At 34.9% G+C, this 27,840-nt stretch overlaps 1 protein-coding gene across 2 annotated transcripts in view; it reads right to left on the reverse strand.

Annotated features, from left to right (window-relative positions):
• The window catches only part of Immp2l (inner mitochondrial membrane peptidase subunit 2), an 893,720-nt gene that overhangs the window by 861,527 nt on the left and 4,353 nt on the right, over nucleotides 1-27,840 (reverse strand). The window contains exon 1 of one of the 2 annotated variants that reach the window (XM_077796726.1): nucleotides 24,842-24,889. The exons of the other annotated variant lie outside the window; for it this stretch is intronic. Within the exon in view, the coding sequence (XP_077652852.1) occupies nucleotides 24,842-24,872 (31 nt within the window). The 5' untranslated portion in view covers nucleotides 24,873-24,889. Of the gene's footprint in view, nucleotides 1-24,841; nucleotides 24,890-27,840 lie in introns of those variants that run through there. 2 annotated transcript variants of the gene reach the window in all.

Raw genomic sequence — 27,840 nt, forward strand, 5'->3', positions numbered from 1 at the left:
TGACAATTTGTCTTGAAAATAAGTTGGAAAACTGTCCATAGAATGTGAACCCATGAATGAGAAAATAAACAAGGAGAGAAATGAATTACAGTAGATGGGGTAGAGAGAGAAGATGGGAGGGGAGGGGAGGGGGGATAGTAGGGGATAGAAAAGGTAGCAGAATACAACAATTACTAATTGGGCATTATGTAAAATTGTGGATGTGTAACCGACGTGATTCTGCAATCTGCATTTGGGGTAAAATTGGGAGTTCATAACCCACTCCAATCTAATGTATGAAATATGATATGTCAAGAGCTTTGTAATGTTGTGAACAACCAATAAAAAAAAGAAAGAAAAATATGCTGATACAAAAAAAAAAGAATGTGAACCCATTTATTTATGTGAAATTTTATACACATCATCATCATCATCATCATCATCATCATCATAGTCATGGAAAGAGGATAGATGATGAAAAATATGAACCAAAATGATAACACTGCAATCAAAGCAATAGGGAATACACAGATATGAGTGGTAGGAACATAAAGCTAAGATAATAATTCTATAAACTGGACTTACTATTTCTGACCGCCATAAGTTTTCTTTTGAAAAGCAATTTACCTGCCACCCTATGTGGCTTAAGTCAATAGGATATGTTACATTCCTCAGCAAATAACCTGTTATCTACAAAAGAAATGCAAGCCTGAAATGCCAACAAGAACACCATAAGTTACCCTAAACAAGGGGTACTTTTGTGACCCTTACACAGACCAGATTCCAGAACTCAGGGAAATACAGATAATTCTACCTAACCATAAAATCTATAAGAACAAGTTACAATTAAAACCAGTCAGCATAGGCCAATGTGACCCAGAGTAGTCATGCACAATGGGAAGTTGAAAGTCTTATGTCATCCTGTTCTCAGTCAAAAGTCAGGAAGTAGATTTAGGCAGGATTCTGGAAACTTCCCTGAAACTCTAATAAAACTGGAGGTAAGAGATTGCCATCCTTTCCTCTCTGGGAAGACCCACTCTCTCCTTGAGAGTGTCCCCTTTTTCCTTTCCCTATCCCTTCTAACAGACTCATGGTGGCTACTCTGAGCAACATGCCTGAAATCTTTCTGGCACAGTCACAAGAACAGGTGAGAAAAGACTTCCCCATGGCAGGCCCTTACTCTGTAACAAAATGACTTCTACTTTCTTCTTTATATTTTTCCACACTACTTAAATCTTTAATAATGGATATGTATTACCTTTATATACTAAGGCAAAATCACTAAGATATTTTTGCTACAACAGATATTTTTAACATAAATTAACTCAGGCAAAAAATAATATCAGCAAGTGTGAAAATTTTGTTGGTTTAGATAGAATTCCCCAGCATGTGAAGGTTTTGATCCAATCAAGAGCAAGTTTTCACACAATTAAAGAGAAAGTCCCTTTAGGCTTCAAGACTTCCATCATTAAGCTGAGGAAGCTGAGAGTGCAAATGAAAGAATGGAAAGAAAATTTTCTCCCCTGTGTTTAATAAAACAAAATTGACAAGTCAATATCTTGGAGCAGATTTTTAGCTTGGGTGATATTGGTCTGCTTAAGAAGTGAAGTGTTTTAAGGACCTACAACTCAAAGGAATTACACCAAGGTTTAAGGCTAAGATTGATGGTGATGTTGGGTGAGTGCAAGTAACAATGGAAATTTAACAGTGTAGTTGTTAACAATTGCTATTTTGTTAGTTCTATTTAGAAAACAGCACTTGGTTTCCAATGATCTGTTTCTAGCCCTATCTTCCTCATAGGCCTTTAATTTATTTTTACAAGATGATTTGATAGAATTAAACATTTTCAAGAATGCATATATGGCATTCATAATAGAGATGTGTCTATTATTCTAAATAAAATTCAAAAAAAACCCCAGAAACATTCAAAAAGAAAGAGAGGAGGAAGGAAAGAAGGGAAGGAAGAGAAACAAGAAAAAGGGAAAAAAAATTTTTATACTTCAATTTGCTTCAGTGATAGTTTCTAATAAGTAATATTAGACACAGTGCAAAACAACCTCATTAGTATCCTTAAATTATACATTTTATTATGTGTTTCCTACACTTACACATACATTTCTTTTTAGAAATGATGTTTGTCCCACAGACACTAAAAATCTAAATAGAAAATTAAACAGTAATCAACTATGGGAAAGGGACTAAATTAAATTTTGAACAAAGTATTCGATGATATAATCTAAGTAAGGAGTCGGGGAGAAATGGACACAATTAAGGAAATAATTCTGAAAGTATTTTAAATACTAGTAGAATGGAGCAAATGAGTGAAGGTGTTGGTTGGGTTCTCACTAGAAAAAAGGGAAATACACAGGAAGAATTCATGGAATGCTGGGGGGTGGAGGGGTGGGGCCCTAAGCAAAACACCAAAGTAGAAATCAATATATCCAGTAACCAGTTCTTAGGTTCTAATACCATTCCCTGATATAAGGAACCAGGACTCTTAAGCAAAAAGGTTGATTCTGGGGCTGGGACAGGGAAGATAATAACATAAGCCTTGACTATCTTATGTCACAAATAAGCACTCAGGGAAAAAATGGAAACATAAAAGAACACAGGAGCTTGCTTGAAGGTGTTCCCAACTGGTTAGATGTGGGAGAAGTTGATCACTTAAAGTCAGCAGTGACTACAAAACATTGAAAAAGAGCCTTGAATTTGCCTATTCTCTGAATCTTAGCAATATTGAATAGGTGTTTTTCTTCAAAAGGAAAATTAAGTGAAAACTAATTGAATTGTGTATAATGAATATGATATAAATATTTTTGTAAGGTAAGTTGAATAAAATACAAAATAATATTGCAGCCAGGCACAGTAGCAAAAAACTATAATCCTAGTGACTCAGAAGGCTAAGGAAAGAAGGTGGCAAGTTTAGGCAGAATGCTCCTGGGTTCAAACACCAATACAACACCAACAAAAAAATATAATAATAATGGGGAAAAATATTTTTTTAAAGTAAGTTCCCTTTGTGATCATTCTCAGATATTTCAGAAATTAACTTTGCTGGCAGGGGCAAAAAAAAAAAATCTTTTCAATTTATCAATTATTCTTCTACACTAATTTCCAAAGAATAAAAGTTTTTTCACTCTCCTTTAAATAATATATATGCATCTCTAATTGTTACATGAATAAAACAGAAAGCTGGTGAATTTAAAGATAATGATAAAGTTTTATTATCATTAGTACTAGTATACAATGGGTGGACCCTTGTAGCCTCATTTAAAAACACCTGATGTTAAAATTAGCTGAAGTTAAAGGATAGGTTGGGAGAAGCACAGAAATCATGACCAACAACAAAATATAGGAATTGGCACCCCTTTCATTTTATTTACTCCTTTCACATCAATAAACATTTATTAAAGAACTGTCAGATGTCAGACATCATACCAGTTTTATGCATATCTGTGGGTCTACATAGATACTGAACATTACATATTGTTCTCTTGAATTATTCTAGCTTTGTAAATAAGGTTAGAGGGGTCATAAAAAAATGAAGAAAGTTTTTTTTTTAAAGAAGAGAGGCAATCAGGGATGTTAGGAACAGATAAACTATACAGTACTCTATACTCTTGATTCTTATACCCTGAAAAAAAATGATTCCATTATCCAAAATGCAGCCCCAAAGTCAACATGGTAGTCACCCAAAGTGCTCTCTCCTGAAAAGTTACAAATAACTTCCTCCTGCTTGTAATATTTCAGTTACTCCCCAAATCCCTATAGCAAATCAGATTTTACAAGGCTAATTATGTTGAGATCTCTAGTCTCATCATTTCTATCTACTCTTTCATTAGCACATCATCCAACAACCAAACCTAGCAACATGCAATTTCTAGAACTGCCACACTTACATTTGTCTCTGGACACTTATAAATGCTCTCCCTTACATCTTTAGCATTCTTCCCACATTTCTTGTTTTTTTACCAACTCTTACTCATTCTTCAGATTAAATAAAACTGGTAAGTCTCAATCTTTCAGGTTGAGAACTCTACAGCAAGTCCACTCTGATTCTCCAAGTCTGAATTAGATTCCCTTTGTATGTTTCCATAACATAGCATGTCTTATTTTCTCATCTTTACCCTCTATTGACTGTGAATTCTGTTAGGGCAGAGATTCTCATTCACTAGCCATATTTCAGTGCCTTGTAATTAAATACAAAATAAGGTTCAATGTTCAGTATAGTTTTATTAAAGAAATTAATTAATCAATTCTAATAATTACTAAAAATTTTATTATTTTGATAAGCTAACCTCATAATTTCCTCTCCATAGTCTCTCTACATAACATTCAAAATGTCATGAATATTGTAGATATATAAATTGAGGGAAAGGCACTGCCCAGCCACATGTAACAAATTTTTTGTGTGTGTAGTAACTGTGTTCATGCATGGGCATTGGTCTAAAATCTCCATCTCTTACCTGATGGATTTAATTCACAGTTGAGTATGTTGATGGACAAAGTGTTTTTTAAAGAAATTACACACACACACACACACACACACACACACACATTAAGAAAGTTAATTTTTTGGGTTTTTTATTTATTTTTTCAGTAAATCATAATGGCCCAGCACTCATTAAGAAAATAAAATGTTAGGAAGATCAAGTAATTTTTATAATGCATTCAACTATAAGATTTTTTTTTCAATTAACAATATAGTTTTACAAAGTGTTTAGTTTGTTTTCCCTTAAAAGTGATGTTTTTCAACCTCTGCTCCACAGTATCCTAAAGATTCCCGGGAAGCTCAAAGGCCAAGGGAGGCTGTGGGAAGCCACCTGTAAAGCTACTTGAGAGGTCTTTACTCGGTACTGAGCCATGGGGGACTTAAGTCTTCCTTTGGAGAAGCATCCTGGCTTTCCAGTGTGTATCAGACTGCGCAAGGTGTGAGATCTCTGCATCCCTCTACTAGTGGGACAGTTCTGGTAGCTCCAACTGGTAGCTCCAGAGTTGGACATAACCCATTGGGAACTGGACAGCCCACCCCCTACCTTATTTGGCAAAGAATATTCCATGAAAAAACTCTGATGCTTATCCATATAAATAAAGCAAGTGTGGGCTCCATCTCTCTCTCTCTTTTTAATGTGGAAACTCGATCCCTAAGATGGAACAGCTGTCCATTCCTTGCTTTAAAAAATTACTTCCTGTGTACTGTGTTTTTTTCGTCACTTTCTCTGTATAAGCTTTTATTCTGCTACCAGCCTACTTCATGCAGAGGAACCCCAATTCTGTCTCCTGCCCCAGACCCAGGTGAGATCTAGCATCTGAATAGGGACCATCTACGTGGAAGCAAGGTAACTAGTAAGTGTTTGGCCCTCTCTCTCAAGAAAAGTGTGCTTATGGTTTATAATATTGTGGACTTAAGTATTATGGATAGAATTATTGTAGGTTTGAATATTGTGAGTTTAGTATATTGTGGATTGGTATTTTGAGAGTAAGAGAAGAAAGGAAAGATTTCTTTTATCATGGGATGTTAAGCACCCGAAATTCTTTGTCTTCAGAGAAAGAAATTTATTTTGCAATTCTGAAGATGATAATAAAACAAAGGAGAAAAATACAAAAACAGCCCAGATGCTAACCTATAAACAGGAAAAATGTATCCCTGGGCACAGGCAGGCACGAGACCCAATGCAAACAGCCCTAATAGCAAATAGCAGTGCCCCTGCTACCCCTACCTTAGGAGCCAAACCATAACAGTGGCAGCAGTAAGGAGGGTAACTCTCAGAAAAGGCAGAACACAGGTGGCTGGTGAAGTTCTGGGGGCGAACAGCAGTCTGCAGTGACCAAAGTGATCAGTACAAGGTCATAGAATTCCATTGGCTTTTGGCCTTGCCAGGCCAAAAGCACCTGGAGCCAACATATCCACACTAGGCCTGGCGGGGTCTGGCCAGGACTACCAATATTCTAACTCAAGATGGATGGGCATAGAGGGCACTCAAGACAGGAAGACTACAGGGTGGGGAGCCTGGGGTTATGGGCAAAATTTCAGGTCACATGGAAAACACAGGAAAATAGCTCCAACCACAAAGCCATGATAGGAGGCAGGTCCAAAGCTTTGAACCCTGACCCTACACCTCAATCAGAGTCACTTTGCTTTTATCTGTTAATTTCTTTCTTTCTTTTTCTTTTCTTTTTTTTCCCCCTTTCTTTTCTTGCAGTGCTAGTTTGGAACGTAGGGTCTCACAGTCTCACATGTTAGGCAAGTACTCTACCACTAAGCTCCATCCTCAGCCCCTTTTTTTCTTTTTAAAGAATGGAATTCCAAGCAAGATTCTCTTTACAGAAGGGTTTACTATGTTAAAATAAGAAAAGGAAAAGTTTAAAAGTCACTGCCTTAAAGAATCAAAGGTGGGGCTAGAGATGCGGCTCAGCTTCAGTGCGCTTACCTAGCATTTGCGATCCTCAGCATCACATAAAATAAACAAATAAAATAAAGGCATTCTGCAGTCCCATCAGCAATGTATGAATTGTACCTTTTTCTCCACATCCTCGACAACACTTATTGTTGTTTGTCTTCAAAATAGCTGCCATTCTGACTGGAATGAGATATCTTAAGAGTAGTTCTGATTTGCATTTCTCTAACTGCTAGAGATGAAGAGCATTTTTTCATATATTTGGTGATTGACTGTATGTCCTCTTCTGAGAAGTGTCTGTTCAGGTTCTTGGCCCATTTATTGATTGGGTTATTTATTTTTTTGGTGCTTAGCTTTTTGAATTCTTTATATACCCTAGAGATTAGTGCTCTATCTGATGTGTGAGGGGTAAAAATTTGCTCCCAAGATGTAGGGTCCCTATTCACCTCACAGATTGTTTCTTTTGCTGAGAAGAAACTTTTTAGTTTGAGTCCATCCCACTTATTGATTGTTGATTTTAATTCTTGCACCACAGGAGTCTTATTAAGGAAGTTGGGGCCTAATCCCACATGATGAAGATTAGGGCCTACTTTTTCTTCTATTAGATGCAGAGTCTCTGGTTTAATTCCTAGGTCCTTGATCCACTTTGAGTTGAGTTTTGTGCATGGTGAGAGATAGGGGTTTAATTTCATTTTGTTGCATATGGATTTCCAGTTTTCCCAGCACCATTTGTTGAAGAGGCTATCTTTTCTCCAGTGAGTGTTTTTGGCACCTTTGTCTAATATAAGATAATTGTAATTTTGTGGGTTAGTCTCTGTGTCCTCTATTCTGTACCATTTGTCTACCAAACTGTTTTGATGCCAGTGTATCATGCTGCAGCCAATATAGAAAGTTGTATTGAAATTCCTTGGAAAATTGAGAATGGAACCACCATTTGACCAAGCTATCCCTTCTCCTCGGTCTATACTCAAAGGATTTAAAAACAGCTTATTACAGGGACACAGCCACATCAATGTTTATAGCAGCACAATTCACAATGTGGAACCCACCTAGATGCCCTTCAGGAGATGAATGGATAAAAATTGTGGCATATATACACAATGCAATATTACTCAGCAGTAAAAGAAAATAAAATCATGGCATTTGCAGGTAAATGGATGGAGTTGGAAAAGACAATGCTACGTAAAGTTAGCCAATCCCCAAAAAACAAATGCCAAATGTTTTCTCTGATATAAGGAGGCTGATTCATAGTGGGGTAGAGAGGGGGAGCATGGGAGGAATAGATGAACTCTAGATAAGACAGAGGGGTGGGAGGGGAAGGAAGGGAGGCTGGGGGTTAGCAAGGATGATAGAATGTGATGGACATCATTATCCAAAGTACATGAATGAAGACACGAATTGGTGTGAACATACTTTATATACAACCAGAGATATGAAAAATTGTGCTGTATATGTGTAATAAGAATTGTAAAGCATTCTGCTGTCATTTATTTTTTAAAAACTCAATTAAAATTCTTAAAAATAAATAAATCTCATAACCCCCAAAAAATAAATAAATAAAGGCATTCTGACCATCTACAACTACAAAAAAAACACAATTTTTTAATAAAAAATTTTTAAAATATAGTCAAGGGTAGACTGAGGTTTTCATTATATAATTAAATCCTGAGTGTCTTTCAGATATCTTGATTAGACTAAATTCATCTGTGTCAGGTTTTTTGTCTTCCATTTGGGATAAAATGTGAAATACTATTTAAACACAGAAATATTCTGGTACAGGGAAAAGTGCTTGGGTTTTGAGATGTATCTTTATTCTCTGATGAATCTATTTTTAAATTTATTTATCTTATTATGTTTAATGGCATTATTTATGTACCAATCTTCAAGTTAATGATTCATAACCCAGAACACCAAAATAATCTAATTGAACAGCAGAACAAGCTACTGAAAATGCCAGCTACTGCTGTTTTATATTCTACCTCACTTTAATAGCTTCTTCATAAAAAAAAGATCATATTAAATAGGAGGATCCATTGAAATCACATTTAATTAACATTTAAGCTACCTTGCAATCAGGAAACAAAAAGGAACCGGGGTTACTGAAACAAGGGGTGCTTCATCATACAACTTTCAGAAGACCAGTGGGAAAAATTTCATCTACCTGTGAGCTCACTGAAGAGTGATGAGCTGAAATAGAAATCCCTCCAACAGAAATCTCTTGCCATCCTGTGCACAACAGCATGGAATTGTGGAATGGTGCTCAACAGGAAGTAACAGAAACACCTGAAATTAAGTTCCTCCTCTGTAACTTAACCAGTTAGGTGAATCTGAAATCTTTAAAACTGAACACATATAATTATGAAATCTACTGAGCTGAGAAGACACCAACCAATTTTCATCTCTTCTGGGAAATCTTACATGAGCCTTTCTCACCCACTCTGGCACTCACTAGCAATACCCTAATTTGGCACTCAATGTTGTTACCATTTTATAGTTATGTCCATTCTCCCATTTCCATGTTTCAATCCTTTCTCAATATCCTAAAGTTCTTAGAATTCTGCTAAGCATTTGTAAATACTAAATAAATGTGCTTGTTTAATTATAGTTATGGTTTTTAATACCACACATTTAAAATGCTAATAGAAAGCCAGTTTGGTAATTTAGTATCATATACTCCTTGAATGTTAGCAACTAAAGTAAGAGAGAAAATGAGTGATCTGATTAGGCTATATTGAGAGCCTGCAATCCACCTGATAGTAGTATCTCCATGCATGTATCACTTCCAAAGAACCAAGTATCCATTCTTTTCTAGAGCTACATCTTTCTTCTTCCTCCCACAATATCATATTAAAAACCAAAAATTTGGGTTTAAGTCCTAACTATGCCAAAGAATAGGCAATTAACATCATCTACTTGATCAGGCTATCCCTAGGTTTTTTGCTCCAACTCTGAATGATTCTACAAATCTAATTTCAGCTACCTTCATTTGAGAATGGCCCCTCTTTCAGTTCTAAAATTGCCTGTCTTCCAGGATGTGCCCCATCACCATCAATATCCCTGCATCCACACTCTGGGACTATTTCTGACTTCTGCAGCAATGTTAACATACTCATAAGACTATGTTCACTTCCAATAATGACACTGTTAAGTTTCTTGTCTGATCTTTACTTAATACCTGTGTGTTCATTTAATAAAAACACATGTCAAGAGACTGGCTGGATAGTACAGAAAAAGCACACATTTGGAAAAGCTTCTAGTGTATTCCTACTTTTAGCAACAAGGATAAGTATGACTTCATTTGCAAATAAGCACCAATAATAAATAAAACTAAATTATTTTCATATTAGCCACCAAAAAGTTTATTGTTTTTATTGTTTTTTAATTTTAATTAGCAACTTATAAGCCTTGAGAATAATCCTTTAATTTTTCCCATTTTGTAAGAAACTTATATTTATTGTCTCATCAACATTAAATGATATTAGTGTCACAATGGTTATTACAGTAAATGGCTTAGAAGGAAAATCCAGTAACAATTTTGATAGGTTTTATCAAATATATGAGGCTAGACAAAATTATATGAGCCATACACAAATTTAAGCAATTTAAATTAGTATCTATCAGTTGTGAATAATAAAGTTTTTCACAATCTAACATAGTTTTGTTCTGCAAAAAGACTTAGCATATTACTCAAAAATCTTTCCTGGGAAAAAGTTAGATATACAAATTCAAAAATAGCAAATTTACCTCCTCATATCAAGCAAAAACTGTCATAATAAAATAAAAAATGAAAAGTCAATTTTAAAAGTGAGATGTGTCTAATAGACCCTCTGGAAAATATGTAAAACATTATTTTTCCTTGGCCAAAATAATATCAACATTGTGCTATATTTGGGGGCTTTAACTTCAATAAATATTAAATAATCACATAAAATTTTTGATTAATGGTACAGTGAAATTTTGTCTCACTTTTTAATAAAGTTAAGAGTGATTCACCATTAACAAAATCAGTAAAAATTATTCTTTCTGAGGCTGGGGTTGTGGCTCAGCAGTAGAGCACTCGCGTAGCACATGAGGGGCCCTGGGTTCAATCCTCACTACTACATAAAAACAAATAAATAAAATAAAGGTATTGTGTCCAACTCCAAATAAAAAATAAATATTTTTTTAAAAAATTATTCTTCCTCAAGTTATGACCACATCTATAAATTAAAGAAATAAAGCATTAATTGGGAAAAAATAAACAATAAATAATAATTTCATGTAAAATCAATGAAATTTTAAAAATCAGGCCAGCAAAGAATATTCATTTTGTGTTGTCTAAAATACTGTATCACTGTATTAAAGATAGCAAAATATTTTGTTATTTCTAATCAATTCATTTAATCACTGCATTTACCTTGTTTGTATCCCCCATTTTAAAAGATACAAACTCGTGTTTAAGTAATTTTCCTGGGGTCACACAGTAAATAGCAGAGCTACATCCAGACTATTTAACCCAGTGACCTGTGTATGTAAAGACTTCCATGCTAAATGCCTCCCAGTTATTCACCACTCCCAATAAACATGGGGCAGAATAGGTTATTGACTTCATAAATGCTACTGCAGCATTTAGAAACAATTTAATTTTTCTGTGCTTGATACCCAGAACTGACCAAAAAAAAAAAAAAAAAAAAAAACAGGTGTGTGTGTGCATGAATGTTGGAGAAAAAGGACAAGGCTGAGCCCCCTTATATGAGCCAAGACCACCCTTAATAAATTCCAAGAAGGGGGGGAAAAAGGGTACTAGACAGACAATTTAACCACTATGTAAAAAGTAAATATACAGGTGGTGCACACCTATAATCCCAGCAGTTTGGGAGGCTGAGGCAGGATCACAAGTTCAAAGCCAGCCTCAGCAACTCAGCAAGACCCTAAAGCAACTTAGACCCTGTCTCCAAATATAAAAAGGGGTTAGGGATATGGCTCAGTGGTTAAGTGCACTTGGGTTTAATCCCTGAATACCAAAAAAAAAAAAAAAGCTAAATAAATACTCAAAGTCTCATTCAAATGAGGGAGGAGTGGGAAAGGACTAGATTTACATGCAATATTAATTAATAGAAAAATGAAAAATATAATGAGCTATGTTTGAACTTAATGAGTAATGAAGCCCTTATTATGGTACTGTCCTTTCAGCTCTTTCAACTGCCATTTAGAATTTGAAGTTCCAAAACTCAAAAAAGAAAACTGAAAGACAGGTGCATTCCAAAACATCTTCCCTTTTACAATTTTTCTTTTCCATTTATTACCTGAATCTTTAAACGCTCAAGGAGGAGTTAAACCAATTCAACTATATATAGATAATGTAAAATTGGAAATGCCAGAAAATCAACATGACCTTTCAAGTGTAACATTTCCCACAATCATTTAGCTAATACTAGAAAAACATTTTACAATGTTTAAAGCATAATCTTCACATGTAATATTTTCAGCAAATATAGAGCAAAGTACTTAAAAATCAACCACATATTTAAACTCAAACCACAATTAAGTTTAAACTACCACTTTTTCTGCAACAGTTAAACTGCCTATTAAACATTCATAACCATATTAATGTGCTATACTTTTCAAATACAAAACTGTTATAACCACACCACCATATCCCAGTCATCTCCTATAATAAACTGACCCTCAACTCGCTCATATTAATTTTACAACAAAATGTGCTGTAATGCTGGGGATGTAGCTCAGTGGCAGAGCACTTGCCTAGTACACAGGGCTCTGGATATCTGCTTGATGTCCAGAACTGACAAAAAAAAAAAAAAAAGGTGTGGGTGCATGTATGTTGAAGAAAAAGGACAAGTCTGAGAATAAAATGTCTTTAGCTTTTTTACCCTTCTATGAGCCAAGACCACCCTTAATCAATCCCAAGGTACTGCTTCAATAGCATAGTTTCTAACCAGCCAGATTCCTTAGTCAAAAATACTTTTAACAAAGATAAAAATTATATAGTCAATGATATTACCATAAAATTAAATCTTGTATAATAACAAATGTAGTTTTTATATGTTCAGATCTAATCATACATTTGATAAAAGCAACAGACATGCAAATCAATGCTACTAGATGTCAAACTTTCCCAAAGACATAATCTCTCCTTCAAATAAACTACCACTCTTAATTTTTTTTATTCTATAATGAAATAGCAATACTTGAGAATATATCTCTTTTTTTTCTCCTTTGACTAAGTATTTCCAAAAGATGCTAAATAGAAAATACTTTCTCTCAGACTTTTCTTTTCTGCACCTTTCCCAGTAGGAGAAAAAAATTAGCAAAACAAACTAAATCATATTTCACCTCTTCCCCTTTATCAAATGCTAAGAATACATATCCTGCTGTTTTTAATACCTACGAATCAGGAAGAAGAAAAAATCAAGGAAACAAACTGAGCAATTTAATACCTTGCTAAAGTAAAATTCTGTCCTTAAAACTGAGTATAGTTCCTATCAACTTTGTGAATTCCATTCATATTTCTTTCATGCAAAGAGGAAAGAGCAAGGTTAAAGTATAAAGAGAAAAAACAGTAAAACATCAACAAAGAAACTAATTACCTCAACTGTCATAGAGAAAATCAATAAGATCCAGTGAATTCATATGTGCAGATGAATTTTTAGAGATTTTTTTTTTGGGGGGGGAAACCCTTAGAATAAAATGTCTTTAGCTTTTTGTGTACTTGACATTCTTCTCCATTGCCTGCCGCAGTCTGGCTGGGCACAATTCACCAGCCACTTGTCAAGCAGAAACGAACTTTATTTTTAGAACACACGAGGCACCACAGGAGCTCTTCAGGAATTCCCTCAGACCCAGCAAGCCTCTCCACCACCTCACCCCCTGCTCTTGAGGCCGATTGGCTGGGTCGTGTGGACGGAGCCAAAAGAGTCCCCCAATGAGCAGCTCCATGGTCTGAAAGGGCGGAGAAACAGCCCAATGAGCATCACTACAGAGGAGCCAATCAGCTGGCAGCTGGAAGTTTGCTGGGGCCACGGTGAGCCAATCAGCTGCAAGTTTGCTGGGGCCCCTTGGCTGTGGCTCTCAACAATTGCATAGAGAAAGGTAGGAAAAGATGACCTCTGTGGCAGGGAGCAAACAGGGCTCAGTCTTACTTAACAGCAGCAAAACCAGAGGAAAGATGCTCTGGGGGAGGAGATGATCACATTGAGCATTCATAAAAAGAATGTTCATGAGCATTTTATCAGGAAAGGAATATAATTGTCTCCCCTAAATATAAAACAGGCAGGATCAGCATGGCAAGAACAAAACAGGAGGATTAAAGGATCCCTGAGAATGGTTCACATTCCAAAGAAAGTAAGAATGAGACAAACTCAAGTAGGAAAAAGACAAAAACTCAACTAGACAAAAATAAGCTCTCTTATTCTGAGAGAAACAGAATAAGATAAACCACCAAAAACAAAACATCTACACCCAGAAACCAAGCTCACACACAGTCTCACAACAGGAGAAAAAAGGACAACATATTTTACAATCTTAAAAGAAAACCTGAGGCAGAAGGATTGCAGATTCAAGGCTAGCTTCAGGAATTTAGTGAATTCCTAAGCAACTTAGTGAGACCCTGTCTAAAAAAATAGAGACAGCTGGGGAGGTAGCTCAGTGGCAAAGCATCCCTGAGTTCAGTTTCTAGTACCAAAAAGAGATAGAGAAAATAATTGAGAGTAAAACAGCCATCTTATTGGTCAGTTCTGCCCACAGAAGAGTCCTACTCCAGCTGTCATCCTAAAGGATAGAATCTCACTGTGGCTTTGACAGGCATTTCCCTAATGGTTAGTGATGCTGAGCATCTTTTCATGTGCTTATTGTCCATTTATATATCTTCTTTGGAGATAAAAATCCTATGATCCTTTTTAATTTTTAATTTTTTTGTTTTTGTTTTACAGAAATTTTTATATATTGTGGATATAAATCCCTTAGCAGATATATGAACTGCAGGGCTTTTTAAAAATAATTTTTCTAATCCTTAATTTCTCAGAATTGGTTATATATAATATTTTGAATGTGTTTCTTCTCTTTATTTTTGTAAAATATTCAAAATACCCCAAAAGTAGTACACAATAAAAAATAATATTCTGTCCCATCCCTAGTCTCTAGCTACCAAGGTCTAATCCCCATTAATATTTTCCACTTTATCCCCTCCAGAGATACCCTATGTATACAAAACAAAATACATATCTTAATTCAATCTTCTCCAAAATAATAACCTACTAGGTTATTATTCTTCACCTTAATTCATTATTCTTCACCTTGCTTTTTGACTTAGTGTCTTGAAGATTACTTCATTTCAGTACATATTTAAACTGCCTTATTCTCTTTAGCAATTATTAAATATTCCACTGTGTATACCTTATTGATCCAATTCCCTAAGGATGGGCATTTGTTTCCAATTGCTGCCAAGAATATCTCTTTTTTAATATTTATTTTTAAGTTTTAGGTGAACACAATATCTTTATTTTACATTTATGTGGTGCTGAGGTTCAAACCTAGTGCTTCACGCATGCTAGGCGAGCACTCTACCACCCAGCCACAACTCTAGCCCCAAGAATATCTTAACTATACATTATTTAAACTAAGTATAAGATATTTAGGATATATTCTAGTAAAGGAATCAAATGATGTTTATATTTTAAGATATAAATAAATATAAGATTCAATAAAATATAAATCCATATACCCCATTAGAATGACATTGCCTATACTTCCCTATAATCTCAATGATATATTTTCATATTTTCTTTGACAATTAGGTTTTAAAAAGTTATCTGTTTGAAGTTTTATTTTGTATTTCTCTTATTATGAACTATTCATATTCTTCATATCTTTATTCACTTTTCTATGAAATGGTTGGTCTTTTTCCCACTGAGTTGTTGATGCTTTTTACATATGAACTGCTAATCTCTGTTCTATAATTTGCATTTTGATTCAATATGTTTCCCTATTTTTTACAATTCATAATAATTATGTAGTTAACCTGTATCATTCTTTTACCAGTTTCTGAGCGTCTCTTAATTTCTATCCCCACAATCAACATAGTGAAAATAATCATTACCTTGCAAGTAAATTACAGTTTCTCAATTGGTCTACTCTTCATCATTCCCTCCCTCTACATTCCAACTGATGCTACACACTTATTAATCTTCCTAAAACACTATTTGCCATGTGGGTCTCTGGTCAAAAATCCTTCAATTATTCCTTCCCTACTATTTAAAGACTACTAACCATACAAGGTTTATAAAATATTTAGGTTATCCACAATCTAACTTCAACCTATCTTCCCTATAGTCCCTTCCTATAGCCAGTTTATTCATTCATCTTAAATGTAAGAACAAAAGCATTCCACTGTCTTTGTTCAAACTGTATCCTTTATTTTGAATGTTCTGTCCTGCAAAATTAGTTCAAGTTGATATTTCTGTTCTCTCCCCTACTATTCAAGGCACCTTGATTCAACAACTATCTAGAGAGAGCCCGTTACATTATACAAAGGTAGAAAATTAAGAATATCTAGTGAATTTTCAGCTATAAGAGCATATAGCAAGGAGAATGAATAGAGGTCTCTAAACTTTTAAGCTGTGTCTGAAAAATGAGAAGCTTTGACCCAGATAATAGAAGAAAAAGTAGGCCCTAATCTCCATCTTGTGGGATTCGGCCCTAACTTCCTTAATAAGACACCTGTGGTGCAAGAATTAAAACCAAGAATCAATAAATGGGATGGATTCAAACTAAAAAGTTTCTTCTCGGCAAAAGAAATAATCTGTGAGGTGAATAGAGAGCTTACATCTTGGGAGCAAATCTTTACCCCTCACACATCAGATAGAGCACTAATCTCTAGGGTATATAAAGAATTCAAAAAACTAAGCACCAAAAAAACAAATAGCCCAATCAATAAATGGGCCAAGGATCTGAACAGATACTTCTCAGAGGAGGATGTACAATCAATCACCAAATATATGAAAAAATGTTCATCCTCACTAGCAATTAGAGAAATGCAAATCAAAACCACTCTAAGATTTCATCTCACACCAATCAGAATGGCAGCTATTATGAAGACAAACTACAATAAGTGTTGGTGAAGATGTGGGGAAAAAGGTAATACTCATACACTGCTGGTGGGAGTGCAAATTGGTGCAACCAATCTGGAAAGCAGTATGGATATTTCTTGGAAAACTGGGAATGGAACCACCATTTGACCCAACTATCCCTCTCCTCGGTCTATACACAAAGCACTTAAAAACAGCATACTACAGGGACACAGCCACATCGATGTTCATAGCAGCACAATTAACAATAGCTAAACTGTGGAACCAACCCAGATGCCCTTCAGTAGATGAATGGATTAAAAATGTGGTATATATACACAATGGAATATTACTCAGCAATAAATGAGAATAAAATCATGGCATTTTCAGGTAAATGGATGGAGTTAGAGAAGATAATGCTAAGTGAAGTTAGCCAATCCCAAAAAACTTAATGCGGAATGTTTTCTTTGATATAAGGAGGCTGACTCATAGTGGGATGGGGAATAGGAGCATGGGAGGAATAGACAAACTCTAGATAGGGCAGAGGGTTGGGAGGGGAAGGGAGGTGGCATGGGTTTATTAATGATGGTAGAATGTGATGATCATTATTATCCAAAGTACAGGTATGAAGATACATATTGGTGTGAATACACTATGTATACAACCAAAGATACAAAAAATTGTGTTCTATATGTGTAATAATAATTATAATGCATTCTGCTGACATTTATAAATTTAAAAAATGAAATAAAGGTCAAAGTAAACTAGAATGTATTACCTATAAATTAGTCTGACTGGAGTATAGAATGCTAATGCTGGAGTATAAAAAAGAAAATGTTAAAAAAGGCAAGGAAGACCAGGTAGGAAAGGGTCTTTTAAACTAATTTAAGCAAGTTTTCAGTTTAATCTTATGGCAACTAGAAGCCACAGGACTATTTTAAACAGAAGAGTAACCTGGTCAGAGAGGAATTTTACAAAAATCATTGACTGTGAAATTAAGCTTAACTAGCACTTAAGTGTCCAGACCTAAAACTAATTCAAATACCAAATATACTCATATTAATCTAATAAGTCAATTTGAATCATTATGGAATAAAATCCTACAGAAAGGTAGAATAAGGTAATATGCTGCTCTGCTTCTTTGCCTGTGGTTTTGAAACAATTATCGTCTCTATCCAATTTTAAATAACCAGAGCAAGTTAAAAATTAGTCTACTAATGATAGAAAAATCATAGTTGACTCTCCCCAATTTCTAATTAACATAAAATTCAAGATGGATAAACACGGGCCTCCAATATGTGCCATTCAGTCAACAATTTTAACACTTGTTTCTCCATCTCAGGCCAAACAAATAGTTTTCAAGACCTGGTACTAAATGTTCACAACGATTTTTCAGGAAATGTCACTAAATTTCCCCAATTTTGGTTGAACTAGTGAAAGTCCAGTTACAGGGATGGAATATTGTCTATCTTCTCACCCAGTTCATTGCTCTAAACTGACATTCTCTATGATTGCTACAATGAAAAGTTGTATCAAACAAGCATATCCAAAAAATGAAAAGCTATTCATCCATATCTCCTCTATAATGCTTGCTAATTTTTTTACTCCCTCATTCTTAACATCTTAAGTCAGTTAACCCCCAAATGGGAATTTTACATATTCTTTCTAATTTTCTAATGACAATTCCTTTTTGATTCCTCATTTCTTCCTTAGGGGTTAGTGGTTGAACAGTTCTTCTTACATCTTTTTCATAGGATAGTCCATCATTCTGTCTTTAACCATACAATGCATTGTGAAACTAACAAAAAAGTAATTTTAAATTAGTAAAAATACAAAAGCTGAGAATGAAATATAATAATGTCATACATTCTCAAACCGGGAAATATAAAGTTTTCATGAATTTAAAATATGTCACTATCCATTGTTTTAATATTTATAACTAGAGGAACATTTTGATTGAAACTACAATTGAATTTTGAATTCATTATATTACCTGCCTCAGGAATTCAACTTCACAAAGCTATTTTCATTCTCTTGCCCAGAACTTTCTTACACAATAAGAACATCCCAAAGTGTATGCCTTTAATGAGACCACATAAGCAGGTTTAATCAATGAGATACATGCAATAAAAAAAAGAAGCCATGGGCTGGGGTTATAGCTCAGTGGTTGAACGCCTACCCCGCATGCACGAGGCACTGGGTTCAGCACCACCACATAAAAAAATAAATAAAATAAAGATATTGTGTCCATCTACAACTAAAAAATATATTTTTTAAAAAATGAATTCATTTTATTTTCAGATACAGCTAAATAACCACCTTTCCAACAGTATTGCCTTATTAGCCTCAAACCAATATTTTTCTTCTTTATTATCTATAAAAACTAAAAAAAAAAATTTTGAAGTTGAAAATATTAATAAAGTTTGAGTCACTAACCAATTAACTCCTCACATTTTTTATAATGAGTTCAAATTTACATCAGACTCATACAAATAGCTCATATAGTCCTTAAAAATAACCCATGACGTGTATATGTTTTTTCCATATTCCTAAAAGGAGAAGGAAGTTCATAGACAAAAATGACTTGTCCATGCTCATAATGATTTTCGTAGCCCAATTCCACAATTTTTTCTCCATATATCATCATTTTAGTGTCCAGAATATATATTTAATGCCTATATTTTAAAGTTTTATTATGAATATTTTTTTTCCTAAAGATAGGAAAAGTGAAAGGGTGTATGGAGAGGTGGGACGTGTACCAGAGAGGTGAAGTCGAATTGGCATTTTTTTTTTTTTAAAGAGAGAGAGAGAGAGAAGAGAGAGAGAAAAAAATTTTTAATATTTATTTTTCAGTTTTCGGTGGACACAACATCTTTATTTTATGTGGTGCTGAAGATCAAACCCAGCACCCGGCTCATGCCATGCGAGCGCGTTACCGCTTGAGCCACATCCCCGGTCTCTATTAATATTTTAACTGAATATTAATTTAGAATATTAAAATAATGCAGTCACATACACCAAATTCTCAAATGAATCTTCTAATATATTGTTCAGTCTACAGGACCTCTCTTGCATATGACAAATAGTGAGACTTAAAAGAAACAAAAGTGTATGGCTTTATAATGTGTTTCAAACTATCCTTACATAATAATAATGCTAAATACTACTTAACAAAACTAAATGGTAGTTATTGTTTTAATCTGAGCTAATGAAATTCTTAGAAAAGTGGCTATTAGATAAATAAGCTCTTGGAAAAATAATTGAGATAATTTGTAAATAATATGCTGCACCAAGGAAAACTAAAAATTAGGTGAAAAGGGATGCACACTACATTATTCCAACTCTATGACATTCTGGAAAAGGCCTAAAACTATAAAGGTTAATAAAAAGATCACAAGAGTTTGAAGGAAGGGAGGGAAGAATAGGAAGAATACGGAATTTTTAGAGCAGTGATAATACTATAATATGACACTGTGATAATGAACACATTATTAGACATTTGTCCAAACACGTAGAACATACTACACTACGAAATGAACTTTAACATAAACTACTTCAAGTGATAATGACTTGTCAATGTAAGTTCATCAACTATAACAACTGATTCCCCAAATGTTGACCGTGGAGATGGCTATGCATATACAGGGGCAGGGAGACCATGGGTAGACTCCATACCCTCCACCCAACTTTGCTATGAACCTAAAACAGCTCTAAAAAAATAAAGTCTATTTTTTTTTAATTAAGACAAAACATTTTTGGCAACTCTAATCTTTTCCTATCAACGTTACTTCACAGGTCCTCTATTACCATTTAGTAAAGAACTCTATTAGTTATTAAAACTAAACTTCAGTGCAGTGCAACTGTTCTTTGCACACCCACCGCTACTTGCAATGTCTGATCTGCCCCCTGCTAGTCTTTTACACTCTCTTACAAAAACTGGGAAAGAGGTACAGAAGAGATAGAGAAGGCAGGTAGTGGCTGCGGAAGCAAGGAAATCAGTAAATCTGCAGGAGAGAAAAAAAAAAAGAAAAAAGAATTCTAAATTGCTCTGAATTTGTTTACTGGTCCACATGTTGAGAATATCATTCAAAACAAATTATCCTAAAATAAAAACTGTGATGAAATTACAAACATTTCCCTTCTTCAAAAATGTCTCTAATATATACAATTTCAGAACTAGAACTTGATAGTGTATTTACAGTGTATCCTCCAGCTACAGAACAAGATGATTTTTCAAAAGGTAAACATAACTGCTACATTTTTCAAAAGAAAGATAAAAGTGTGTGTGTCAATGTGTCATTACAAAGACCTATCTCAATAAACTTTTGGAGAAAACTGTAAAGATTAAATTTTTATGATCTATTACACAGAAGAAAGTTGTATACTTTTATCTTCTGGGAATTCTAAACCCAAGAAGTCAAAAATCAAGTTATATAGTTACCAAACCAAGCAGAAGTTCAACAAGGTTTTGAAAGTCACATAAGAATGATTGTTAGGGTTGTGTGTATTTGCATGCTTGAGAAGGCCAGACCAAGCATGTAGCAGTCCAATTCTCAGAGTCATTTAAGAGAGGTAAAGGGCTCTAATGGCAAACCAGGGACCTATAAAAAGTAGAGTTAAAGATGGATCTGGCAGGAGCCACCACCATCACCACCACCTGAGCAAAATAGAACCCTTTAATTTTAAATTTAAAAGGAGGCACAAAGGCTAGAGTTTGAGCAACTATTCCAGTTGAATTCAGCAAAAACTGCTTAAGCACCAATTAAGTCCAAATCCTTGGGTTAAATGTGCTGGTGAGGAGTACAGAAAAGAGTAAGACACAGCTTCTACTTTCTGAAGTTTCCAAGGAGGGGCACAGATAGCAAGTTCAAAGCCAGCCTTAGCAATTTAGCAAGGCGCTAAGCAACTCAGTGAGAGCCTATCTCTAATAAAATACAAAACAGGGCTGGGGATGTGGCTCAGTGGTCAAGCGCCCCTAAGTTCAATCTCCAGTAACCACCCCCCACCGAAAAAAAAAAAAAAAAGAAAAAAGAAGTTTCCAGTCTAACATATGAATAGACAAATCCACAAAAGAACTCTAATCCAGGCAAAATCAAGCAAATGACAAGAGAGATATACAAAGAATAAGACATGCAGAAATTTCATCAAGGAGATAGACTCTCTAGAATGACATATTAGAATATTACTCAGCAGAGAACCAAAAGGTTCTTGCTACCATCACTATTATTTCTAATCTTCTCCCATTCAACATACTACTTTTATACCCGTGGATGGGAAAAATTTGAAAAACACATTTTGCTCTAGCCTTTTATTAAAGGAGTAGATTTTTTTAACACAAAATAAAGATAAAAGATAAAATAATTTTTTAGCAAGAGAAGAAAGACTTGGAACAGGCATAATGTTAATATGGCATAAAACAAACTAATTCCACTTTTACTCAGCCTCAATTATATTGTCTAATAAATGATTTACAAATGACTTTCATATAAATTCTTAAATTAACCTCAAAGCAATCCTATATCAGGCAGAGGTTATCCTCTCAAGTAGCCAATCCCCCATAAGAGTCCCCAGTGATCCTTACCTTATGCTCTTATGGTCTATGAATCCGAAAGAATACATTAAAAAACAAATATAGATAAATCATGAAAGGCACTATAGTTTCCATGTTGGTACCTTGAATACTGCTCTGTGGAAGCCAACTCCCATGGCAAGAGGACAGCTTCATGGAAAACCTTTCATGGAAAGGAACCAACTTGCCAGCCACGTGAGCAGGTCATCTTGAAACTCAATCTCTTAGCTTCAGCCATGCTCTAAAAACTTCAGCTCTGAGAGCAACTTCACGAGATCCTGAAGTAGAACCCCCAAAATGCTGACCTATAGCAACTATGACATCACAAATGAATAATCTTTTCATCCACTAAGTTTCTCATATGCTACCAAGTAACAGGAAACTAATACATCCTAATTTTATATGAGGCTCAGAAAGGTTAACTTACTACTATGATAAAGAGTGACTAGAGAAACCAGATCTAGAACCCCAGTCTTCAGACTTTGGGTTCAATTTTGTCATTAAACAATACCACTTCTCAATTAAAGTATATCATAATACCAAAAGGATGAACATTCCTATACTATTATATAAATGATACTAATGTACCAGGCTTCCCATAGTACAGAAACATAGTACATATCCCTACATGGAACCTACAAATAAGCAAATTTGTAGGGCTCTATGGTATGCTGCAGTTTTTACTAACTTCTATAAGATTGTTGATTTTAAATGTATATACCTTCAAAATAAATACCTGACCTTAGCATTTTAATACTGAACAATTACATTATTAACATTGAGAATGAATATTTTTTCTTTTCTTTTTGCAGTGCTGGAAACTGAACCCAGAGCCTCACACGTTAGGCAAGCACACTACCACTGAGTTATACCCGCAGTCCCTGAGAATATCTATATACCTTATAATCTTAATCATGGAAAACATTTACATGATCTTAAATAATTGGAATTAATACTCCAACCTAGAAATGCTCAAATGATGATTTGCATTTTAGGTATGTGTTGCGGTGCATACTTATAATCCCAGAAACTTAGGAGGCTGATGAAGGAGGATCACAAGTTCGAGGCCAGCTTGAGCAACCTAGCAAAACTCTGCCTCAAAATAAAAAAAATAGAATGGCTTGGGGGTGTAGCTCCATGGTAAAGCACCCCTGGATTCAATACCTAGTGCTGCAAACAAAAACAAAGTGAGGAGGAGGATTTGCTATTTGCTTTGGGTTTTCAACTGTTTAGCATTATAAAAATGTAGTAAAATATATGTAAAACTGTAGCTTAAACATCATCTCTGAGCCTTCAGGATCACAAAAAATAAAGAAGTCCCTTTTTTTTTTTCTTTTTTTAGTCATCTTATACTCTGCCTCTAGGGCTAGGGCATGTGTGAAGCGCTGTGTTCAATTCTCAACCCCACATATAAATAAAGAAAATAAAGGTCTATCAACAAGTAAAAAAATATTTTTTAAAAAAAGAAACCTCATGATGGTAAAATATTAAATCCAAATCTATAAAATCTGTACTATCTTGCAGGAAAAGTTAGGCAGCTCTCATCCTACAGGCTCTTAGAAAATGCCACAAAATATTTCATTGTTTCCACAACATTTATATAATATGTTCCTTCACACAAATCAGCTTTTGATGTGCAAGACTCAGCAAGACAGACAGGATACATATACTACCATCCTATTTAAGGAAAGATGGGCTTAGAGAAATCTAAGTAGCTTAGAAGGACACATAGTTTTAAAAGGAATTGCAACAATTTAACCTACTTTTTTTTTTAAGCTATAAATCCCTGCCATTTCATGTAAACAAACCATGCAGTGGTTCTCTACCCTGCCATTAGAAAACCTGGGAAGCTCTGAAAAATATTAGGGCCTCGACCCCATTCCCCAGATATTGTGATTAACTGCTCCAGTCTGTGTTAGCTGTCTAATATACCACAAGCCAGTGGTGAAAATTTCATACAAAGTTTGTATAAGAAAGGGAGAAAATGCTTGTATATCATCTATATGTAAGACAAAACATATTTATCCCCTAAGAACTCCCTCAAAGACAAAGATACCTTGCAATAAAATAAACCAAGCAGAACAAGAAAGAAAAATTAAAAAGAAAGAAAAGCAAAATTTGTTGCTTTCATGGGACAACTAAGGAATATTTTATTACCTTGATCTTACTCCCTGAAACTTAACACACCATACTTGAAGCTGTGGCTCAAACATCATCTCTGAGCCTTCAGGATCACAAAAAATTAAGAAGTCCCCCTTTTTTTTTTTTTTTTTAAAGTCATCTTATACTCTGCCTCTATAATGGCATACACATATCAAGGAACTTAGTCACTTCTTTATTTACGTATCCATTCCCCTCTCTGGCCTAAGGGCTCTTTAAGGGCAGAATCCAGTCTTATTAATTCTTTCCATCTTATGTCTTTGCATTCAGAGCCTTTAAAATAGCAGATACTATGGGCTTGTTTTGTTTTTCAATGTTTGATATGGTTATGTTCCCTGTTAGTCTCCTAGTATATACTGCTGAAATTTTTTCAACCTTTAATGATGGAAAGTAGATTTTTTTACCTATTCAACTGAATTGGAGAATAAAGTATGCAAAAAGGCCAGATGTGATGGGAACAAAACAACAATGGAACTCTGGGCACGAAAGAATTAAATGAAAAAGACATTTAAGGGTAGAGTCAGGTATGAATTAAAAAGCAGGGAAGAAGTAGGCAAATAAAGAGACAACCTGATTTTCACAACCTTATTTTCATTCACACACACACACACACACACACACACACACACATACAAAATGTGATAAGAATAGAGGCAACTCTTTTTTCAACATACCCCTTTCTATGAAGGGTCTTCCTCTCAGCATAACACAGTGTTTATCCCTCTTTTAAAAAAAAAAAAAAAAAAAAAAAAGTCAACAACTGTAGTTATCATTCTTTCCTCATTTATTCTCAAGCACATCTTAGAATCTGCTGAAGAACCTTTAGATATCTCAACTGATATCTTTACAAAGTGGTGATTTCATTTCTTTTGATTATAGACCTTAAAAAAAGACTGCTGGATCACATGGTAATTCTATTTTTAATTTCTCTGAACCCCCAAACTGTTTCCATAATGGCTATACCATCTACAATCCCACCAACAACTGCACAAGGGTTCCCTTTTCTCTACATTCTCACCAATACTTGTTGTATCTCTCTCTCTTTTTTTTTTATAGTAGCCTTCCCAATGAATGTGAACATACGGAAACAACCTAAGTTTCTATCAACAGATGAATGGATAAAGAAACTGTAGTATAAGTATACAATGAAATATTATTCACTCTTAAAAATAAAAAGATCTTGCCATTTGTCACATATGGATGACATCAGAGGACATTATGCTAAGTGAAATAGGCCAGAAAAATATTAAATTATTTCAGTTACATGTGGGCTCTTTAAAAATACAGAGACTGTGGAATGAGATTGATCAAATTATGTTATGTGCATGTACAAATATGGCATAATGAATCTCATTATTTTATATAATTATAATGCACCCATAAAAGGAAAAGTATGCAGAGAGAATAGAACAGTGGTAATGAGGAAGAGGGGAAGAAAGGGAAGATGTGGGTCAAACAATATAAAGTAGAAGAAATTTAAGATGAACAAGTTTAGAGATTTAATGTGTAACTTAAGGAGAACAGTTAATAAAACTATATTATAGTTGGGATCTTTGCTAAATGAGCAGATTTTAGCTGCTTTTGCCACAAAAAGAACTGGGGTGGGGGTTAACTATGAGATGATGAACGTAAATATGCTTCACTATACTAACCATTTAAATATCTATATATATTCCATAACATCATGTTGTATACTTTAAATATATACATTATTATTGAAAATGTATTAAACAAATATCTTGACTAAAGAACAATGAAGTCATTATCTCCCAGAGATGGGACCCAATCATGCCTACTCCCTATTCTCATGTCTGTCGCTTCTCTCTATCTTACCTTTTCTCCAATTCACTTCTTTACCCATGGCAGTTTAGTCCTGCCCCCACCATCCCCAAGAAATCAAAGACTTCTAACAGACATTTAAAATCTTCATCATACTTTATGATTTACATTTACATTTTAACTGGGTTCTACTTCTTGAAATTCTGCCATTGGCCTGAAAAGCTTTTTCTCCTAGCTTCTCTGGCCACCCCTCTTCAGTATCTTTCTCTTTCTTGGCTTTTCCTTTAAGTTTCAATATTCTCTAAGACTTAATTTTAGCCTTTACTCTTTCTATGCAATTCCTCTCAACATTTCATCCTTACCCATGCCTTCAACTATTCTCCATGTTGTTAAGAATTTAGAAAAATGTACTTCCAGTCTCTGAAACTCTTATGATGTTCCAGACTCCTATATTCAGATGCCTTCTGGACACCTCCAACTCACCAGTGACACCCCTGCAAGCATGCTAAACACGTATCCAAACCTGAACACATCATCTTCTCCCTCATATTTGCTTTCTCTTCTGTTTTCCCCTCTCACTACCCAGAAACCTGAGAGGCACTGTAGCATTCTCATTCTCCCATACCTTTTATATTTAATACCACAAAGAACAGCCAATTCTTCCGCCTCCTAAGTATTTTTTCCTAAACATTCTCACTTCTCTATCCTTACTACTTCCATCCTTGTGTGAGCTCTCAACCCCTCTTCTCCATACTAATGCATCATCCTCAATGGCTTCCCATCTTTCCAAGTCCCCATCCCCACACTTGTCCACTCACAAGTTTCCGAGCACACTGCTTTCAATGATCTTTCACCTCATAATTCCTCCGTGACTCACAAGTACATATGGGCTAGAAAGAGAACACTGAATTTATCTAGTTCCATCTACTTTCATTCCTAACCTTGCTCTTCACCCACTAATGACACTGACTTACATATAGCTCCAAGAACACACCATGTCCTCATAGTGCCATACAACTGCTCATACTATTATCTCCTCCTGGAAATGCTGTCTGCTGGTTGTCAAGCTGACTACTCCTTCTCAGCTTCCAAGTCTCAACTCAAACACAACCACTACTAAAGCCCCTTCCTTGATATTCCCAACAGAGATCAAGAGTTCATGCTAGGTTTCCTATGCATTTGTAGTACCTCCATTATAGCAAAATAGCACATTGTATTTGAATATAGACACTCATAGTTCCACTACACTACAATCCCCTTAGCTATGGACAGTGACTTTTCATCTTTATATCCTCAGCACTATTTCAATGCATGCAGCATATAATTAAAAAATAAATAAAATAGTGAGGGGAAAGTTAATTAATAAGCTCTAGGCCAACAAAAGGGCAAGAAAGTCAACTGTACCTAGCATATAGAAAAAAGAGAGAGAAAGCGGGAGAGCTAAAGGAAGCACAAACATCTATTATTAAGTCTTATCCAAAAAACAGAAAAATAAGGTTATCCAGGCTTTAACAAGGTTACAAAGAAAAATAGTCATTATTGGACTAAGCAGGAAATAAGAAGCTAAGAGTTTCCAGTGGAACAGCTGGACAAAAATAGAGAGGCTAAGATGGTTCTTTCTGTGAGCCAAGCAATTCACAGAGCTAAGTCCCTGGACTTCTCTCAAAATTCACCAGCTTTCTCCTTCGTCATTATTCTACATATGTCTTTTCCAGATCCCACTACCAAGTCCCAAGGACAACTGCCCTCCATTGAAGCCACAAGTCCTGGCTAGTATGTTAGTTTGGATATAAGGGTGGGCTCAGGAGTGGGGTCTTTGGTCTTGCATCCAGGACCTAGAGGAAAAATGAAACTTTTATTAAGAACCTATTTTGTAGCAGATATTTTACCACTT

Source organism: Urocitellus parryii, chromosome 3 (assembly GCF_045843805.1).
Source record: "Urocitellus parryii isolate mUroPar1 chromosome 3, mUroPar1.hap1, whole genome shotgun sequence".
Classification (NCBI taxonomy): domain Eukaryota; kingdom Metazoa; phylum Chordata; class Mammalia; order Rodentia; family Sciuridae; genus Urocitellus; species Urocitellus parryii.